Genomic DNA, 20,950 nt, shown 5'->3' on the forward strand with positions numbered 1-20,950 from the left:
CTGTGTAGAATCGATCTGCCCTAGCTTCCATGGATTGCGTTAGAACCCGGAAAAACGGTTCTTCGAGAAGCCACACCCGACAAACACCGTCCCTCGATAGATTATACAATGAAGTCACTGAATTTCGATTCAAACCGCACTAAACTCCCGATCACTCGCAAAATCAAACGGCCATCAATTCGGAACCCGCCCGATTTTTCCGGGCAAGCACACGGCGTGGCAAACGTGCCACGTCGTCATTCGCTTAAAATAGCCGATCGGGTTCCGATCAGATTACGGACGTAAAGAAGGATCAAATCGAGATGTAATTCCCCATATGGTGATGTTGTCGGCTCATCCGACCAAAGTAATTTTCGTTGGAACGAGTCCATACAAAATTGCTTTCGAGCTTGTTAATGGAAGAAATGTAGCGACTAGCGGGTCAGCGTCATTCGTGAGAGGTCACTTTGTTTGACTCGTCCTCGTCCAAAAGGTCGGAGGAGGAGGAGGAGGGGGGCCATTGGCAAAATGTGAATGCGACGGGGCGTGTTTTGACTTGTGACAATCCGTTAGGTGTAGTGGAAATTTGGACATGAGGTCGGCGATTTTACCTCCCTTTCTTTTCTAATTTCTCTTTTCAACGTGCGTTTTCCATCTTATTCTCTAATTTTTTTTTTTTACCTTCTTATTTTGGTCGGAGGTGAGCCTGAGTGCCTAGGCGAAAGAGAAAGTCCTATTGCAGAGCCGATAAAGAAACCCGACACCTTCACTAGGGGAGATCGCCAGGAGGAAATCTAAGTCCGTGCCCATCAACATATCGAGTTGGAGCCGCCCACCGCGCCAATTCTCCGATGCATCAATTTATCTCGACTTGAATCTCTAACGTCAACTTTCATCCTTAATCTCCAAACACCGGAACAGATCGTGAGGGCCACCAATCTGCTTTGTGCTCTGATATAATTGTTGGGAGCGTGCAGCAGAAACCCGATACCTTCCTCGAGGGAGATCGCCAAGAGGAAGCCAAAGTCTTAGCCCGTCAACATATTTAGCTAGATCCACATTTACTCAAAAGTTCAGGTCTATGAGTTGTGGGCCAATTAAGATGTATTAACTACTACACACCATATCAAATTTTCTGATGTGAAACTTTTGTAACACAACTTACACTTGCATCTCAACAGAAAGCCGGTTCGGATCGAAGAACCGAAATTCGATTAGATTATGGACTTTCGGGCTAGGTTTCAGTATCCAATCGAATACTCGATTTGCGTCGGATGCTTTACCGATTGCAGCTCTTTGTCGGTGCCCAGATTGGTGCCGCCGAAATATTTTCACCGCATCAATGATGTCAATAAGCAACACGACATTGCCAATAATGGTCGATGGCAGAAGGTCTTGGTGGCGTGAATATGATCGCGTTCCTTCTATATTTGCACGAAACACTAACCATTTATGTGTGTACGCATCTATGTATACATGCCTCAACGTAGCCATAGCTTTCCTAACCACTTTATACATAGTGGTATTCAAAATAGGTCCTAATCCTATAGGATGATCTTCTAGATTTTGTTGTGATATATCTCATTCTTTTTATTATTTGATCATACGCTAAGAAAGTCCAAGTTAGACTATCAAGAAAGCCTCCTCTTGCACATCTTCTGCTAGTCGTGCCTGGTCAAACTGCTGAAAATTCTTCATCTATCCTCATTGCTCTCCAAGGTCTTCTTCCTTCTAGAAACCAAACACTTGAACATGTTCTCATCCATGCACCGTTTCTGGTCTCTTTCGTTTCCTATCTTATTAGGCTTCTCTTCTTGACCCTCTTCCTTGACAAAATACCCAAGAGCACCCAAATTCAAACCCGACATCTCCCTCAAGTCGATTCACAATCGCGACATAAGGGCATGGTTTGCTTTCTTTGTCTTCCACGAGATCATGAATTCGATTCATGTGAACGGCTTGTGCTGCATCGTCGTCTAGTCGCCATACGTTTTGTGTGGAAAGGCTTTCTGTCTGCTAGCATCTTGGTGGGCTGCGATGATGGGCCAGCCAGCCTCTGACCTTCGAATCGCGGTTGAGGCCGAATAAATATGACTCAATTTGAACATTCCGTATATCGTTGGGGAGGAATCGATGGCGTTGGTCGCCTTTCCTCGCGCTTTTACTCATGTAATGGAAGAGAGAGAAGTGCTCAAGCCCTCCTGCCCACTCTAAAGCTTTAGCGCCGTTGCACAACTAACCCCAAATTTTTCAAAGTTACAGATAACCCTTTTCTCAACTTTGATACCGTTCGATACCGTTGCAAAATAGCCATCCAACTTTGAAAAGTTAAATTCAATTCCTCTAAACTTTGAATTCTACAGCAGTAGTCAACTAACATGTTTACCTAGTCGTAAAGTGTCATTTGAAAATGAACTTATTCGTATTTTTTTTACCAAAATAACCTATACCACATGGTCAATGACATCGAGAGGATACATGGTTGATGAAATGAATTAAACTTTACGAGAAGTTATTTTGGTCAAGACAAATGAATAATTCTATTTTTAAGGAACGTTAAACGGTTTTCCAGATCAAAAAAACCAAACGATTATAGTAAAAAACCAAAGTTAATGGGGGGTAATAAGTAATTTTTCTAAGTTCCGAGGCTACCGGCATGACGGTGTTAACGATGACGTCAAACGATTATAGTAAACAAGCGATTATAGTTTAATCTGCAACTTTTCAAAATTCTGATATCAATAAAGCTTGCACTAGTTCTTGATACATCTTTCATATGCAAAAGCAGATAAAAATGTTGACGTCAATCTTTGGTACGAAATTAAATCACTTGACTATTTTATCATATCACCTTTGCTCGCTGACAAGATTAAGAAGCCAACCATAATGAAGGAGAATCTTGCCATAAAAAATAGTAATTAGATAAATAAAAACAGCATAGTGTATATAAAGAAAGGATATTAGCAAAGATTAGCGCGTTTATACGACGCGGTACACAATACGTAGTTACTCGTATTTGTATACAGATGGGTCGGACAAGTTAGATGCCTCGAATCGTCGTTCCCGAGTCGGCCCTTTCAATTGGGTTAATGAAACTCCCGAGCATGTTTAGTCAAACAATTTGACATGTTACTTGTGTCAATTTGACCTATTGAGGCGCGTATTGACTCGTTAACACACGTCTAAGAAATTTTTTTTTTTATAGATTTATCTAAGATTTCATACCTTAATTAGCGTGTTCGACGTGTTGTGTGGTGCAATCCACCCCGTACCTGATTTTCAAAGATATATGGAATAAGCACGTCGTGTTCGGATCGGACGAAAATTCAATAAGATTCAATTATGGTACGACGCTGATTATAATATAAAGGCACAAACCGTCAGCCTTATCAAAGCCGGTGGGAAGGAGCTATCGATGTTGTTTTCCGACCTTCATATTGATAAAATTGGGATAATTTTTTTTTTTGATTAGTCTGCTTAGATGGATTTTCTTTTTCTTTTTTAAATAAATGTCAACGATTGAGCACGCCAATGAAGAAAAAACGCATCAATTGTTTCTTTAGATGGCTCAAAAGCGGAGCACCTCCTCCCTTTTTTGAGTAGTTTTTTCCACCGAGTCATTTGTCTTTTGCTTGTCCTTTTTCATAGTGATCATCATCAAGTTCCTTCATTTTGACAAATTGAATTGGCCAGATATTGGTCGACCTTGTGCTTCATGTCCTCTTTTCTTCCCCCATTTGCTCTCGCACAGTTACCACCTACTACACTGTGCACAAGCCCGAGGACCCCAACCATTGATTGCTAGCATGCCCACCTGAGCATTTGTGGTCACCTGGCCGGGGCCTCGCGTTGACACTGTCGCCACCATCGGTTGAGCTCGTGTAGCCAGATTCGGCGTCGTCTAGCCTCAGGCCCAGCCTCAGGCGACATTGTGGGGTTGCGATCTCAATAGCAGCGAGGTCGTAATCCCATCGGTCGCTCCTCTGTCCTAAACAAGGTAAAAGGAAGAGAGGCACCAGCCTCGGACGTTCCCAAAGGCTTGTGGCCGCTCAAGGCTAGGGGGTTATGTTGGGATGGTCGTGACGTCAACTGTAGTGAGGCTATGACCATCGGGTCGTGACGACGGGGAGGAGAGACATAGCACGACTGCTGATGGCAACCCAAGCAACGGTGACCCAAGTAGCAACATGGGACAAGGTGTGATAGCGGCGTTTTGATGGAAGGTGGCACCGGCGTATCGGTGGTAGTGGTGGAGAGAGAGAGAGAGAGAGAGAGGGGCGGTCCAGAGAGTGTTTGGCAAATTGATACTTTGATTTTAATTTCTCGAAAGACATAGGAATTTTGAACTAGGGAGTAACTTTACCGGATACAATTACCCGATATAGGCAGATGATCTCATTTCTTTGATAGAAGGTCTTCGAAACTGTCCAAATGTAAAATAAATAATATGAGATTGAGGTCATTGGTGTATTAAAAAAATTGACTTCGATAAAAATCCAACAATCGAAACTTCATGCGCTTTTTGGGGCACAACGTCCTTCAAAGTTGATAAATCATTACTATAAACTCGGCCAATGTGAACATTGCATGATGCAATCATATGCACATTTTCTTGGCATAAATAATCAACGACAACTACGTTGAAAAAATAAAATTGAGCCCGAGATTTGATTTTTTACCACCCGCCTGGGTGGCGCTGCTGGAGCGCGCACCCTTCCTCTCGCAAAAGGTTGAGTGTTCGAATCCCGGGTGCCGCAGGGTGACTTAACCGGTGCACGTGTGTGGTGGCTAGCACGTGTCGCCCCCAGGGTTTACCTCCCGGCTGTCGGCCGTGCGGGGGTTCCCTGGGTCACCAAAAAAAAAAAAAAACTACGTTGAAAAAATAAAATTGAGCCCGAGATTTGATTTTTTTTTTTAAGGCTTGAAGTCTCCTTCCATCTTACCACACTTTGTCAAAACCTCCAAAGTCGATAAGTCACAATCACCATGAAGATCAATATGAAAGATCTCTTCAATGCCAGTAGGAATTAGCAAATTGAACTAGCTTTGAAAAAAAAAAAAAAAACTTGTACGCTACGAGAAATGACACATGCAATTTTGTTCCTTGAACTTAATTAGGAGCGCCGATCCATTACATAGTATATACATCACATGCGTGATTAAAAAGAATCGCAACAAACCTTGATAAGATGGTCATCTCTATGAAGGATCTTCGCCTAACATATAAGGTGTCGGATAATATTAGATCCTCCGTGGCTAATTTTCCAAATGATCCGCACGTAACAGATTCTTATCGGTGATTTCACACTATCCAATTACTTAGAAGCTGGGTGACAATTTTCTAAATCAATTTCTATATCAATTTCAGTACACTTAGCACCGTATTACTAAATAATATGACGTATAATTTTTAAAGGGATAATGACACAAATGGTCCTGAACTTTGGTCAAATATGTAATGAGGTTCCTGAACTTTAAATTTGTTCAATGTGATCTTTGGACTTTTGATACATATTCAATTTAGTCTCCGGACTGTATAAAATGTGTCAATATTATCTTTCAATTAATTCAAGTTTAGAGACAACATTGAACGTTTTCCTAAATTGAAAATGTATTAAAAGTCTAGGGACCGCATTAAAAAAATTAAAAATTCAGGGATGACATTTCACATTAGGTCAAATTTTAGGAACCATTTGTGTCATTTACCCATTTCTAAACATCGAATAATCAAATTTTAGTCAATAAATATTTAGTATTGTGAAGTTGTGAACATCATGGGGTGGTGGCGCAGTTGGCTAGCGCGTAGGTCTCATAGCTTCTGAGTTATCCTGAGGTCGAGAGTTCGAGCCTCTCTCACCCCAATTCCACTTTTTCTTTTTCAATCCATTTTCCTTTTCTTAATATTAATTTAATCTTAATTGTTAATTAATTTTGAGTTGTCAATTTGCTGAAATTGCACGATTTTTGCAATGGTGCTGACCACGAACTCTCACCTTACTTTTAAGCTTTTGGGCCAACCCTTACCCTGAACACTTCAAGAAAATAATAAAATCCAAAAGGTCTCGTTTTGACATGCATATGACTAAGTTATGCGCATAAAAAAAGGTAGCAACTTAGCATCAACACCAATCTATTCTATATATCGAATATTAGCCGTACTTGCTTAGCCGGAAAAAAAAATGATTTAGAAAATGGTAAGGCGTCTATATAATTATCGACTTGTCGAAGAATTGTACTTCTCTTTTACTAGTACATTTCTAAAACTTCAAATATTCTTTTCCCTTTTCTATATTTGAGGGAAAGTAAAAAGTAGGGAAAAAATTAATTAAGGGGAAATTTTTTCACTTTCTAACATGTAGACAGAGTTATATCTGTACACTTTAGCCCATGCACTTCCAAATATATCTCCAACTTAAAGGAACGGTAAACTATTTCATCTCGAGTCTCATTCGGATTTCGGGATTTTCATAATGTAAAGTCACGAAAAAGATTCAGAAGGAATTGAGGGTGCAAAAGGTGCGGACAAAATAAAAAAAACATCCATGAAGTCCGTCCCCACAAGATGGGGACAGATAAACTTCTATCTGCATACTTAACCCGTGCGCTTCCAAATATATCTCCAATTTAAAAGAATGGTGAGTCACACTGGATAAGAACACCTGAAGTACTGCTCAGGTCAGGTGTATATAGCCCTGAAAATGGCAAAAGGAAAAAAAGAAAAGTAAAAGATAGCTTACCAGAGAAAGACAAATACTGCGTCGTGGAACAAAATTATCAAAAGTATACAGCATTAAGAATAAAAGATGGACTGTTTGTGCCAGGCAAGCTTCTCAATCAAAGATATGTGCTGCAAAATGAAACAACATTAAGCTTCTGTTATAATCGCTTATCGATAGTTGCAACCGTAATCCGTAATGGCCGCGGCCGTCCTTCCTCCCCATTGCGTCTCCAGAATGCCCGTTTCCACCAAACCTCGAACCCTCTTTGAATATTCGGACAATCCTCGCCCGAGTTCAAGAACCTCTCGAACCAACCCAGGAAAATCTCCTGTTGCTGAGCCAGAGGCAGGGTGAGGATCATGCTACCAAGACCCTCTTCGATCAGGTGCCGGTCGAGACCCTTTGACGCCTTCCTCATCCATGGGAAATCCCCGTAAAATGGGACCAGCCATGTTTCCAAGAGCAAGCTCCTCGTGTCCTTAGGGACCAATATCTGCCCCTTCCCGATGCCAACGAACAATCGGGCTGTCACTCGGCTGACCTCGTACCTATGAATGGCAGGGATAGAAGAATGTGCCTTGGAGAGTTCAAATTGAGAAGCCCATTTTCTGAGAAACTCCTCCGCAATCTGCCGGTCTATTAGAATGTCCAGCATCCAATGCAAGTTATCGGCCTGACGTGAAATCTGGCCTACTTCCTTAAAATCTGACACTGCAGCCTGTAGGAAATGACGACGCAGCGATTGAAGACACATGTCGCATGCTGAATATAAAGATTCCTTTCGCAGATCGCTGAGAGACGGATTCTCCCGGAGCATCTTTGAGACTAGTCCTTTTATGTCCCGCCTCGCCCTCTCATCTTTTCCTCCTAGAACTACGTGTAAAAGATTGAGCAGCACGTCTCCATTCTCGCTTCTTTCCTCTTCTATCCCATGGTTGACTTCAAAAGAGACTCTCTTTAGAACTTCAGCCGCCCCGGCTCCATCAAGACGAAGTTCGGTTAATAACGAAACAACCTTCTCTTCTTCATCCTCAGCCCACGGAGCAGCTTCTAAGTACTCCAAGCAAGATAGGACCCCAGCATCGAATCCAATGGCAGCTGAAACCTGTAGAACAGTAACAAGATTAGAAACTAAAATATTTTACAATCTCAAGTCGTTTGTTTCCATCCAAATCACTTACACAGAGAGAGAGAGAGAGAGAGAGAGAGAGAACAAAAGGAAGTGTACACAAATTTGGAATTCGACTACTAGATGGAACGGAAAGCGACTAATAGATCCAACTATCACCTTCAAGATACCAAGGACTCTGGTGACATCCTCCTTCATAAGCTTCTTCCTCAAATCCTTGCAATACATCAAGCGCAATGTCTCGATATATACCTCAACATCGTCACAATCAGCGATCTCGACGATGTATGGCCCCAAAACTCGCTGCTGCTTTATCCATCTGTCAGACAACTTCACGGCGAAAAAGCGACTGTGTGCCACGAGTATCGGCCTGTGCACGTTCATGCTGACGGTGATCCCATCCTTGGAAGTCAATGCTAGCTTGATGTCACTTGATGAAGCATCATTGAACTGGTTCCCAGGACTTCTGGCGGCCAAAATATCTGATAATCTTTGCATAGTCAAGGCCTGCTTGTCTTCAGCTGATATTTGGGGCTTTGGCACTAGAGGCACGGAAGGGTTTGGAAGAATATGAGTACTAGGTTGGATGTCTGGCTCGCTAGCCATCATCTCGAACAAGGTTGGGCTTGATCGGGGTGGCGGTGACATTGGGTTCAACAGCCCAGCTGTGAGAGCAGAATTGAATTTTGTAAAGCTAGAAGTGAAAGAATTGAGGGAAGTGTGACCATTGATGGGTGGTGTCAACTCCATGTCTAATGATGGTTTCTCCAATTCCAACTGCTGGCAAATCATGCAATCTGCAATGTGCAAGGAGAAAATGCAGTCAAGTACGCTCACCTGGGCATTGTTTTTTATGTTGACGTTCTGTCTAAGTAGTCAACAATTTTCCCAGCTAATAGAGGAGAATTTGGAAAATCACAAATTGTCACTAAAGAAAACTTCTCTAGCTAATTATGTAAAGACTTATAGATACTTTGAACATTTCGAACGCTTTCATCCTTGCTCAGGGAACATCCAATGCCAATGCATGTTTCCTTTTTTATCCCCAGCAACTAAGTTAACTTATGTTGTCTATCAACTGTTTCTTTAATTTATCAGATACGGAATGCATGGGCAAGATCTAAGAATGGCCTCTATTATGTATGGCATAGCATCGTACGCCAACAAAACAATTAACAACGATCTTGCTCTTTGATACTGAATAAAAAGCAAGCACATGGAATAGACGAATTCCAAAACAAGCAATGAAAATAACAGACTACCTCAAGTAATTGAGACAAATCAGGAAAATGACTGGTTTTTTTGTTTTTTAAAGAGCGTTAAAGAAAACCAAGTCTGAACGAGAGTTTTCTAATTAAAGGCTGGTCAAAATTGAAAATTATGGGGAAAATATAAACCAAGTGGCAAGGACCAGCACTTCATGGATTCAGTTGCTCATAAATATACAAGTACAACAGAAACATAAAGTTCAATGGCTTGTTAGGGAATCTTCCTAGTGGAAAGAGAGAAAATTTGGTCAATTATTAGAGCACCTGTGGAAAACACTAAATCCCTGCCCACCAAAATTTGCAAATACCCCCCCCCCCCCACCCACCCTTTCTCAAGCAAAAAAGGGCTGACATTCAGCAAAAGGACGATAATAGGTAATTTTCACATAAAAAAGATTTTGCTTTTGTCCGTAATGACTGCCAAGATCACACATAGTCAAGACAGTAGCAAGACGGACTTTCACCGAATAGTAGGACAATCTGTGAGGTTTATGTTCTAGCACAGATATCACTGTTGTTCACAGTTCACACTGTGGAAGCAAAGATACTCTCACTATCTGATTTTCTAGAACAGTTGACAGATGATTCCCTTCAACTTGCAGTGCAAACTAAATACATAGAAATATAATCTGTTTCCTTAGCAGAAGGAATGATTAATAGCTATGAGAAATAAATTATCTGTGAGAATAGAATCTCTCGACTGGATTTACAAATATCGGAGATAAAGTTTCCAAATGCTAAAGAACAAGATCCAGATTTTCAAACAGCAGTAACTCAATGACAGCACAGCCAGATAAAATCAGGAGACAGAAATCCTGAAACAAATAATTTTATGCTTTCATAGGAACCCAAATTCTGATCAACTTGACATTCAAATTCCATTGAGAGCAATCCACATATAAGAAACTCAAGATTGTCTGGAGAAGTTAAGTTATGTTTGCTGGAAGTACAAGAGATACGAAACTTCAAAACAGCCTGCAAGTGCCGTTCATGCCTCATGATAATCATATTGCACATGGAGAGGCATATTCGTGTGACAGAACAAAATCCAACCGCTCAAGAGTCAAGATGGAACTAGCAATCAAAATCGGATGGCTAATACACCGTCGAAAGTAAGCTTAGCATCTCTTTCACTGCTCAATGGCGCCAAGAGCAATAAACATCGACCAAGAACACATCGCATCACATCCTTCAAAGGTCTAGTCTTACCTAGCCAAATATCACAAACCCAACAGAAACCCAAGCTCCTCACAACTCATTTATATAGCAATAGATTCGTTGCCAGATGTCATAACAGATTACTCCAAACAAAACCAAAAAATATAAAGAACAATATCACAATACTCAAGGGAAAATTTACTTAAGTCCCAACAATCATATGCTCTTTTCCCCAGTTCCCTTCCCATGTTTATATAAATTATCGGTCCAAACAAGGCAGCTTTAACTCCCCCAAATCTTTGCACGAATGCCGTATAACCTCCTGGAAAAATCCACAATCCTCCTTGTCCTGCTCACACCAGAATTACACGAAAACCAAATCCGAACTCAACGAAACCAGACATAAAACAGCTCAAGCTACCTTTTTTTCGGCTACATCAGCAGGCGACGAGAACGCAAAGAGTCCATAATGCGGGTGCGTTGCTCGCGCGATTCAGTACAACCCAAAACCCAGAAGGCAAAACCACACAAGCGGCACAAGCTCCAACATTCACAGCACAAGACAAGAACTTTACAACATGGGTCACCCAAAGTTTCATTGCACAGAGCAAACGGAGTGAAGGGTTACGGAGCAAGTACCTTCTTCTCACTTCGTGTGCCACTGGAAAGCAGATTCCACATGATGAGCGCTTTGAATGGCCATGAGCAGGAGAGATTTAAAGGGGACACAAAAAAAGAAAGGGAAGGTGGGGGGGAGGGGGAGGACTTCAAAGGGGGAGAGCTGGAGAGCGAGAGAGAGAGGGAAGATTCAGGGGAATAAAGAGCTCTTTTGGCTTTGGAACCTCATTCAACTCTAGAAAACATCGAGGGGGGGGAGGGGATTTTCTTGGTTGAAAGAATTGAGGACCTTCATCAGACAACAAAACCATCCCCAAGAAAACAAGAAAGAAAAAGGAAACAACAAAACAGGGAGGGCGCTCCAATGAACGACATAGAGAAATCATGCGAGAGTTTCATATAAACAATGAGGAGGAGGAGGAGGAGGAGGAGGAGGAGATGCCCATCTCCGTTTACATTTGTCCGTTGCTGATGTTCCTCTCTCCCTGTCTCTCCCACGGTCTCTCAATTCCCTCCTCCCCCCCCCCCCCCATTTTTCTATTGTCTTTGGGTACTGGGATGCACGTGATCCTCCCTTGGCAATATTAATTGGGCCCCAGTCCATTAAATATATATATATATATATATATTATATGAACAAAACAAGAAGAATATCTGGAATTTTATTAGAAGAAACGTCACGGAAAGAAATTAGTAGTATTATTAATAGATATTTTCAAGTTGGGTTTTTTAAGTTTTCTATTTTGCCTTGATAATTTTAGGTTTGTTAAGAGGATCTATTTTTTTATTTTTTTTGGGGAATGAGCCATGTTAATATGAGCTAAGGTGAAAGCGGAAACTTGATTTGCTAAATATTTGGGGGTGTTCCGGGCTAAGGGAAAGACGTATTGCACCCGCCGCAAGATTTAGAGTAAGTAAAACGCAAAAATTCTATTTAGACACACCCTGTTGATGAGGTGTAGAGTCTAATAGAACGGTTGTATAGGTGGTATTTTTTATGTCATTACTTACAACAATATGTGGTGAGATAATTAGGATATTTCATATTGGTCTACCACCATCGGAGTAGGGGTTGCCTCCGCCGTCGCCTCCGCGACTATCAGTGCCAACCCCAAGTGACCTAAATTCGATGTCAACCACGAGCCTCAAGTCTTTTCACAAAGAAACTTGAGGCACGTCATCGCCGTCCTTGATGGAGGACGCAACAGAGAGAGAGAGAGAGAGAGAGGGAGGGGTTGAAGTCGGCAATGTCGGAAGTGAAGAACGATGACCGTGGCACGGATAGATGATGGCGGCATGTTCTAATGGCAAAGAGAGGAGAGAGATTAGGAAGGTTGTGGGATTAAGGTTCTTGAAGGACATTTTGCAATTAACTGAAACATAAGTTTGCGTGGCGCTCATCTAATCGTGCATATGGTATGCGCGGAATTTTTTTTTTTTTTTTGAAACATTACAAATCCGTCGACTTCTATATTGAAGATACATATGAGAAGAAATTTCTAACCTATCAAGGGATGAATACGTCATTTCGATGCAATACTAGTATTGGAAGCGTCCCTCGAGAACCACAAGGGAACAAACGAAGCCTCGTGACCTCTGCTTATTCAAGTAATGTGGGACATTGTCAACACTCAAGCGCCCTCGTATCACCGTCTCACTTTCATAACGTACCGCGCCTTCGTATTTGGCTCAAATTACACACATTTTAAGCCCTTTCAAGAAGACATCCTGTACTTGTACAAACAAGCACAATATGTTCATGTGCATCCGAGCATGTGAAGACTAGAATAGGAGACAATCATGAAATTGGCCGACTCCCGTTCCTCTTGCTCTCACAAAGCACCTGCCTCTCTGCTGTGTCCAAGCATATAAATTTCACGGGTGGCTGGCCATTTGCGTACCCAATTGAAATCTAGTACGTAAAGTGCACCGTCTCCTTCTTCGATCTTTGCGACTTTGGGATGGACATGGACCAGCTTCACTTGTGGGGTCCTTTTTGCGTTCTTGCCCTGAAGTCATGGGATGTTGTTTGGTCCCTTTAAAAGCAAAGCATGTCCCCATCTCTTTGGCTTTTCCTCTTTCTCTATGTGAAGATGTATTAGGGAGCATCTCTCGAATCGGACGGCGCTGTTCTTTTATCAAAGATATCGACGGCGAATCGAATCTCAATGGCTCGATACGATTGGCATGACTCATCGTTCGGCAAAACAGAACAAACGAGGACAAATCAACCTTATTGAGCATTAACGTTCTAGTTACTGCAATAGACAAATTCCCGTTTTCAATCCATGAATCCTGGAGGGTTAATGCATTTCAACTTTCGCCTTAATGCGCAATGAAGACAAGCATATTCACTTGCAAAAAGAATAACCAAGGACTACCAACTACGGACGATGCAGAGTATACCACCAGAATTGCCCTTTCTTCATTAATTGTAACGGCCAAGAAGACTAGCTCAATCTACAAATACGCGATCTCGCACCAACCAAAGCATAAAGTGCAAACACCTTACATCGTGCTCGGTACTTGCAAAATTACACATGAAACAGAGATCACTATACCCTTCAACATGACCCAATAGCCCTGAAGGACAAAGGAGAAGGCAAAATTATTTGAAGCAACTCAAGATCAATGAGGATCATGTACTCGTAGAGAGCACCTCAAGAATAGTGGGCGAATCTGTCACTGGATACAACATAATTATTAGGAGAATTGTACAAAGACCAAAAGAAGTAGAGCGATAAAGAGAGAAGTACGAGCCCTCGAGGCTTGCCACTGAAAATTGGTGAGTCACGAGAAAATATCGAAGCAAATTGCCAGAGAAGGTAATGATGAAAAGAAAAAAGGGAGACTAGTATCGGTTCCAGTAGGTCCTGCGTCTGAACCAGTTGTAATCAGGCAAGCCTTGGATTGGGCCCATTGCAGCAATAGCAATATCCTATAAAGAAGAGAAGGAAAAAGACAACATGAGCATGCTGAATCCAGCCTTAAAAGCAAAAAGGAGATCAGGTATCTTTCTCGTTCTCACCCTATCATAGATGAATCTATTTGCTACACGTTTGACAGTGCTGGCATCAACAGCATCAATCCTGGCGAACAATTCGGCAAAAGGAATTCTCCGGCCATAAGTCAGAAGCTGCAAGAACAGAAGATAAATAATATGAATCGTCGAAGGACTGCACCATAAAATTTCTGAGCAACGCATCATACACAGTCAGCTGTGGAACTTAGATGCAAGTGCCCAGATAATGGTTACGATACCTCATCTTATAACAGTCTACCTCAAAACATACACCATTCTCATCCCAAAGCATACATCGTGTATTGCAGTCATAAATCAACGGAAGACAAATTTAACCAATCAAAGAATAGAGAAAGCACACTATTTTATTTATTCCACAGAAATATGTAGATAAATGCAACAGGGAGCACTTAACATCCAACATCTGAATGCACTATAATTGGTACATTGACCAAACCTTGATCACCCGCACCTCTTCATGTTCTTCACGAGGTTTTTTGCACAATTTGATACATACTGTTTGTTTCCCTTCATATCTTAAAAAGAGCCAGTTGATCTGTGATGCACAGAGCTTCTACTCCTTCCAAACAATCATTTAAGGCAGACATAACTCTTTATTTTAACTTTAATTTATAACAATCAAATGAGGCTGGAAAAAAAGCCCGCAACTTCCAGTCATCCGCCATCGTTAGTAAAGATATAACTGAGATAGTTCTGAAGTCTGTGCGATGAACTAGCTTAAATTATAACATGTACAGATTTCATACAGCGACATTTGTTGATAAGTTGATTCATTTTCAAAGTGTTGATGCAAAAGGCCTCTATTCCTCCTTTGGTTTATCTCAAAAAAAGCTTGCGATCAGGTTTGAAGGATATTAACTGTGATCAGTTAGTAAACTTTCCAAGATGTTCTAACAAAACACATTATCAAGCGAGAGCAGGGATATGACTTTAGCATGCAAAAGCAAGGCAGATTTTATGTCTCTGTGTAGTTCAAGAGGGGTATTCGAGTTCTAAGGAAAATTAAGAAAGCAATTCCTATGTTGTGGGGCACAGGCAAACACAGGTTATCAGTACTATCGCTGGTAGCTACATAGTCACTGCTTCAACACCTTCTGCAGCTAATAGAGAACAACGTAGAACCATAATTCTTAGTTACCATTCTCTCTTAAATTTGTTAACATGCTACCCTAATTTCATGCAAGAGTTAGCCCCGACTCATTTGACACAATACAATTGGGTGACAATATGTGCCCGGGTAACTATTCACTATTCAGCAAATGCTCTAAATTAAGTACACTGAGACATTTTGAAGCGAAGACCCATAAGAAGACATGTCTAATATCTAAATCACAAAACTAACATTTTCTATATGCTCTTAAAACGAAAGCATTTGCAGATAATTTGTTACTACATATCTTCTTTTGGATAGATAAAATGACAATTAAAATTTAATCTTTCACATTTCCACAGCCACAACATTTCCAAACAACTAGAGCACATTTCGATATTGCCTTTTAATACTCATTAAGCTTGAAGAAAATTCGGTAGTTACAAACTACCAAGGGAACACCTTGTAGGCAACAGGCAGGTCAGTCACGGCTGTAACCTCAGTGAATTGTCAAACTTTGAGATAAAAGTATGAGCCATTTCCTAGCAGTATCAGCATATTCCGTTTTCTATGACATATGACATAAAAAAAAGAAACCTTTGAACCATATGTAAAGTACTAATTCACTAGTTACAAGAAAACCTTACCTGGCGTCCAATATCTTCGGCCACAGGACTTGTTCCATCAATGTGAAGCAGTAGAGAAGATTTCAACTGCAACAGAGGACATGAATAAGTGTAGGGCCATTAGAATAAGAAATAATCACTGCAATTTTCATTTCGCCAACAACATTTGTATCCAATAACATTAAACAAGCCCGCATTTGGAGATCCATAAGCAGCGCGCTTCAGATAATTGAGCAATATTTAGTCTGCACATAATTCCATTGAATGGAAACAGAAAAAATAGGGGTCTCCACTCGAAAACCAGCATCAACATTAAGATGCTCAAACAATTTCTTGGATGAAAACATATTGTCTCTGAAACATTATTCCCTCATTTTGCAAAAGAAAAATTAATAGATCCCTATCATTCTTATATTCATGCAAAATAAGCATATGTATATGATACCCAAAGAGCACTCCCCAGACGTTACTCTCAAAAGGCAAAGGATAATAGCCTACTGGCCTAAAATTTAGTACAAATGGACCTCCTTTGGGTTAAATTTCAAATCTTCTCTGGAATTGAAAAGAGCAGGATATGGTCCATGGGATGAATTGAAAAGAGGTTGGATCAAACTTATGCATAAAATGAGAATAGGAGCAAAAAGATGAAAATAAGGATTATCCTCATCCATGTAGAAGATGCTATCCCACCCAAGATAAAACCCTGCTTTACGGAACAACCTTCAAATCAGAAGCCTTTCCACCATAAGGAATGCTTACAATTTACTGAGACATGTAGATTCTAGAAACTATAAATGCAAAGAGTTGTAAGAGGTGAAAGAATACCTGATTCCTAGCTCGGGTAACATCAGCTTCAGAAACACGATGGGCCAACTTGGTTGTCTCATACATTATTGCATAAGCCAAATCATCTAAGCAATCCGGCTGAAACAGAAAATTAACATTCAACTCAAAATTCTTCATAAAAAGTTTAACTTTGGCACAATATATGTGATAAAAGCTCAAAGACCATGGTTGTCTGTGGTTGGAAAACTAATCATAGGATGGATTTTCTAGTATAATCAAAGGCTTCGTTCAATTTTTTCATCATCTCAAAGATCTTTAATATAATCTCATTCTCTGCCTTTGAAATATTTCATTGTTCTTAAAAATCAAAATACCGGGACTACTCCACTCAGTAACTACCCTCAGCTCATTTTAGTTTCCTTCACGTCCATGCAAAACTTTCAGACCCTAGCTGTCTTTAACCCACTCCTTATGCTATGACTATGAAAGATGAAAGATCAAAACAAGAGAGCGAGGGGAACAGGGTGTGGTCACATAATGAACAGAGGAAACTAGATAAAGATCAACCATATAATTTTTCAGAGTGTCCGATCTTCTCTTAAGTTTCATCCTCCCATGCATGAAAATGAAATTCAATTTTACTGCTTCATTCTCATATTACTGAAGAGACCATATAACACAAAGTCATACCCTATTTTCACATATATATGTTTAGCTCACCTTGGCAACAGCGTAAACGCCAAAGAGACCAGTGTCCTTATAGTTGGTATTGAATGCCATAATAGATTCTGCTATTTCGTTAATTGCAGCTCTTTGTGCCAGCTCAGAACTGTCGAAAAGGTTGTAACATATATTAAATGACACTACTAAACCATGTAAGTGCTTGAAAACAAGTAAATGACACTACTAAATTGCCCACCCCATGTGCTTTCCACCTCCAGCGTTTTTGTTCCATGAGCCTAACATTGCCTGCATCACCATCAGAGCAATGGAATCTGGATCCGTCCAAGATGCTCCACTGAAAGCGACTGCAAATTGTGCCAGAGGAATATCGTCGTCGATTATCCTAACCTGTTATTGCATTACTTCAAAAATGAATATATTTATGGGAAACATATGATACAGCATCATATCACGTTAAGGGCTGCTACACAATCAAATCTCCCACCTCCGAACCAGTAAAAATTGCAGGCTCTTTTGCAGCTAACTGGGAAGCAGTAGTTGGATCTGCAGATAGCTTTGTAAACAATTTCTTTACTTGCTCAACAACATCTTCGTGCTTCACAGCTCCAGATGCAGCGATAACCTAAGCCACAAAAAAAAAAAAAACAAATATGGAGTTATTAAAGAGAAATGCTTGTGGCAGCTAGTACCTATCACTAACTACTGGAGACAATAAGAGTATCTAGTCAATTTAGTACAGCAGGCACACATCGTACTCTTATTTCTCATGTCCTAATTGACTTCTCTTGTCATTTGCTCTTTTCTGGTTGTGAAAAGAGAAGCAGGGTGGCAAAAAACAGGCAAAAAGAAAGGTTGCATCTCGGATATTACCATTCTAGGAGCTGTGTAGTGTGTTTTTATGTAGTTCTGAAGATGTTCCTTCGTAATTGTCTTTATATTTTGAGCAGGTCCAAGAATAGTCCTTCCCAGAGGAGAGTACTGGAATGCCGTCGCATGCAAATGATCAAATATCACCTCCTCAGTTTGGCCTTCAACCTACAGCATTTAAAGAGAGACTTACTGCAGAGAAAGCATCATAATGAGGCAACCAATAAACAAATGACAATGCATCATGACAAGTTCAGAGCCAGTTAAAAGAGCTGAGAACATACTGCAGTTTCCTTACCAACTATTACTATCTTCTATCGCAATGCCAAGTATAAGCACCCTATATCAGTTCGGCTAAAATTTCAATGAGAATGTGAAATTGCTAAAAACTCAATAGAAGCCCCTCTACCCTAAGAATTCCACTCGACCTTTTTGAACATTCTCAATTAACCCAACTAAACCCAGGTTTAAACAAGTCCTGCCATTTATTTAGGCTTGTTTCACAGAAAATGAACGATTCGGGAAACACTTTCCAAAAAAATCATTGCTTTAGCTTGAAATAATTAGTCAATCAAAAATGTTTTCATTATTGAAAACAATTTACGTCCAAACATTTTCATGGATGGCAAAATTTTGTTTTTTCATTCATTTTTGTAAGTGATACAAGTAACCATTTTTAGGAAAATGTTTTCCGAATCATCCATTCTCTGCAAAACAAACACACCCTTATTTCATATTTAGACAGAAGAAATATCTGATAAAAGATTAAATGGACACTAATGCCACCAAGGCAGACTAAATCCCAGCATTACAAAAAAAAAAGAGTAGCTCAAGACAATGATGGTAGATTCAACAACTAATACTGAACTAGAAACATGAACTGATCCGATAAATAACAAGCAAATTCACAGACAACGGCATATCAAAAGAATTACCTCTTCCATCTCACGTAAGATCACATCCCGCTCACGGTTGATGCGGTTCTCATCAAACTTGGAGTTCTGCAGGATATCGGCCAAGATGTCGAGGGCATTGTTGACATCCTTATCCATCACCTTGGCATAGTAAGTGGTCTGCTCCCTAGAAGTGTAGGCATTCAAGTGTCCTCCCATGTTCTCTATCTCTTCCTCCAACTTCCTTGCCGTTCTCTTCTCAGTCCCTACAACAAAGCCGAAGAGGAACCAAACAAAAAAAAAGGCTCCGATTTGAGCAAATTTCAATCATCAAAAACAACACAGAATACAAAGAGATGCCAATCGATTCAATACCCTTGAAAATCATATGCTCGAGGAAATGGGCGGTCCCGTTGGTGTCGTCGGTCTCGAATCGCGACCCGGCGTCGATCCACACCCCGACGGTGGCGGTGCGGGCGGCGAGGTTCGACTCGGTGGCGACGCGGAGGCCGTTGGGGAGCGTGGTGACGCGCGTCTGGGGGGCGGCGAGGATGCGGGTGTGGTCGGCGACGGCCGGGTGCGGGGAGGCGTACCGGAGGAACCTCGGATCCGGGTTCTCCAGCTGCTTCAGCTTCGACTTCACGGACTCGGCGAGGCGGTCGTAGACCATGGCGTCGGGGGGCGGCGGGGCGGGGGCCAAGGCCGCCGACGAAGAGGCGGCGGCGACGGCGGCGGGCGCGGTCGATGCGGATCGGACGGCGGTCCGGGAGAGCAGCGACGCCGCGGCGCGGGAGCCGCGGGAGCGTACGGCGAGGGCCAGCAAGTGCTTGATGGCCATGGTGGAGAGGGTGCGAGGGGAGGTCTCCCGGCGGAGAGACTGATGGCTGTGTCGGTCTTCCTCTGTTAGGGTTTCGCCTACCCTTCTGGTTCAGTCGATCTCGAGGAGAGAGAGCGCTTCCTGCTGACGTATTCTAGAGAGAGAGAGAGAGGGGGCCGAGGAGACCCGGTATACAAGCCGAAACGACGAGTCGTTTTCGGGAAGTACTCCTTCTACAAACGATGTGTGTTTTCAACTTGATTTCGAGTACCTTAAATTTTGTTTCAAGGGATAATTGCAGCAAATGGTCCTAAAACTTATCACGAAAGTACAATTAAGTCTTAAAACTATCAAAAAGTAAAAATCAAGTCATAAAATTTGTCGCGAAGGTGCAATCGAGTCCTAAAACTTTTGCAGAGTGTAATCAAGTCCTAAAACTTGTCATGAAAGTACATTCTAGTCCTAAAACTTTCAAAATGTGCAATCAAGTTGTAAAACTAGTCGCCGATGTGCAATCGAATCTTAGAACTCTGAAAAAGTGCAATCAGCGGAAAGAATTGATTGGACCAATTTGATAAGCTTTAGAACTAAATCGCACTTCATGATAAGTTTTAGGATTCGATTGCACTTTTTGAAAGTTTAAAAACTCAATTGCACTTTCATGACAAATTTTATGACTTCCAATGCACTTATCACTTTTATTTTGTTTAATATGCACAATTAATACTTTAAAAGTAAAATGTTAGACAAATTTTGGGACTCGACTGCACGGATTAAAAGTTTTTGAACTTGATTGTGCTTTCAAAATAAGTTTCAAGACTTCCATTATACATATCTCGATCCGAAGTGTTAATGACATCTTCGTACGACGATAATAACATATGAAAATTCATGTACACTTTGTCAAAGAAAACCCATTAAACATTCTCCCCTCAATAGATCTGATCTTTGCTTACAAAGATTAAGTTGCCGCATGAACCACCACAATCCAATTAAGTTGTTGGTTTGGATATGTAGTTTTCATCCATACAATATTTCATTTTCTAAAGCCTTTATAAATTGCATTGTCAATTCTTTTAGTTACTCATTTTAAGGGTGATCGGTTTCGGAGTGAGCAGAGCCAATTCTTAATTTGTGGAACTGGAAACCGACCTTATTGACTTTGAAATCGAACTGAACCGAACCAATTAGTTTTGGGCCGATTCTAGGTCAACCTAAAAGCTTGCCGGGTGCTTTTCTTTAGTATCGTCACTTGGATTGAGAATCAACAATA

The 20,950-nt window shown here is 41.1% G+C and overlaps 2 protein-coding genes and 1 non-coding gene across 4 annotated transcripts; 1 reads left to right on the forward strand and 2 right to left on the reverse strand.

The window, feature by feature from the left end:
- The first annotated feature begins 5,755 nt into the window (after nucleotides 1–5,755).
- TRNAM-CAU (transfer RNA methionine (anticodon CAU)) lies at nucleotides 5,756–5,840 on the forward strand. Its single transcript is given in 2 exon segments — nucleotides 5,756–5,793; nucleotides 5,805–5,840. It is a non-coding gene; the product is annotated as a tRNA-Met (tRNA).
- Nucleotides 5,841–6,712: 872 nt separating this feature from the next.
- On the reverse strand, nucleotides 6,713–11,381 carry LOC115664546 (BTB/POZ domain-containing protein At1g63850-like). Of its 2 annotated transcripts, none has more exons than XM_030586469.2 (3): nucleotides 10,893–11,381; nucleotides 7,987–8,624; nucleotides 6,713–7,803 (listed from the first exon to the last, which is right to left on the reverse strand). In XM_030586469.2, the coding sequence occupies exons 2-3, from the start codon at nucleotides 8,617–8,619 to the stop codon at nucleotides 6,856–6,858; spliced, it is 1,581 nt and encodes a 526-aa protein (XP_030442329.1). In that variant the 5' UTR covers nucleotides 8,620–8,624; nucleotides 10,893–11,381; the 3' UTR covers nucleotides 6,713–6,855. The 2 variants fall into 2 exon arrangements, with proteins under 2 accessions (XP_030442329.1, XP_056173131.1); XM_056317156.1 differs by lacking the exon at nucleotides 10,893–11,381 and adding an exon at nucleotides 10,675–10,858.
- A 2,098-nt stretch (nucleotides 11,382–13,479) lies between these two features.
- LOC115666031 (probable mitochondrial-processing peptidase subunit beta, mitochondrial) lies at nucleotides 13,480–19,865 on the reverse strand. Its single transcript, XM_030587831.2, has 10 exons — nucleotides 19,236–19,865; nucleotides 18,903–19,126; nucleotides 17,971–18,135; nucleotides 17,585–17,722; nucleotides 17,336–17,487; nucleotides 17,137–17,245; nucleotides 16,456–16,554; nucleotides 15,652–15,717; nucleotides 13,900–14,007; nucleotides 13,480–13,809 (listed from the first exon to the last, which is right to left on the reverse strand). Exons 1-10 carry the CDS (start codon nucleotides 19,696–19,698, stop codon nucleotides 13,723–13,725), a joined length of 1,611 nt encoding a protein of 536 aa, XP_030443691.2. The 5' UTR covers nucleotides 19,699–19,865; the 3' UTR covers nucleotides 13,480–13,722.
- Between the last annotated feature and the right edge of the window lie 1,085 nt (nucleotides 19,866–20,950).

Source organism: Syzygium oleosum, unplaced genomic scaffold (assembly GCF_021117445.2).
Source record: "Syzygium oleosum isolate NSW1041296 unplaced genomic scaffold, Sole_v2.1 Sole_v2.01, whole genome shotgun sequence".
NCBI classification, from domain to species: Eukaryota; Viridiplantae; Streptophyta; class Magnoliopsida; order Myrtales; family Myrtaceae; genus Syzygium; species Syzygium oleosum.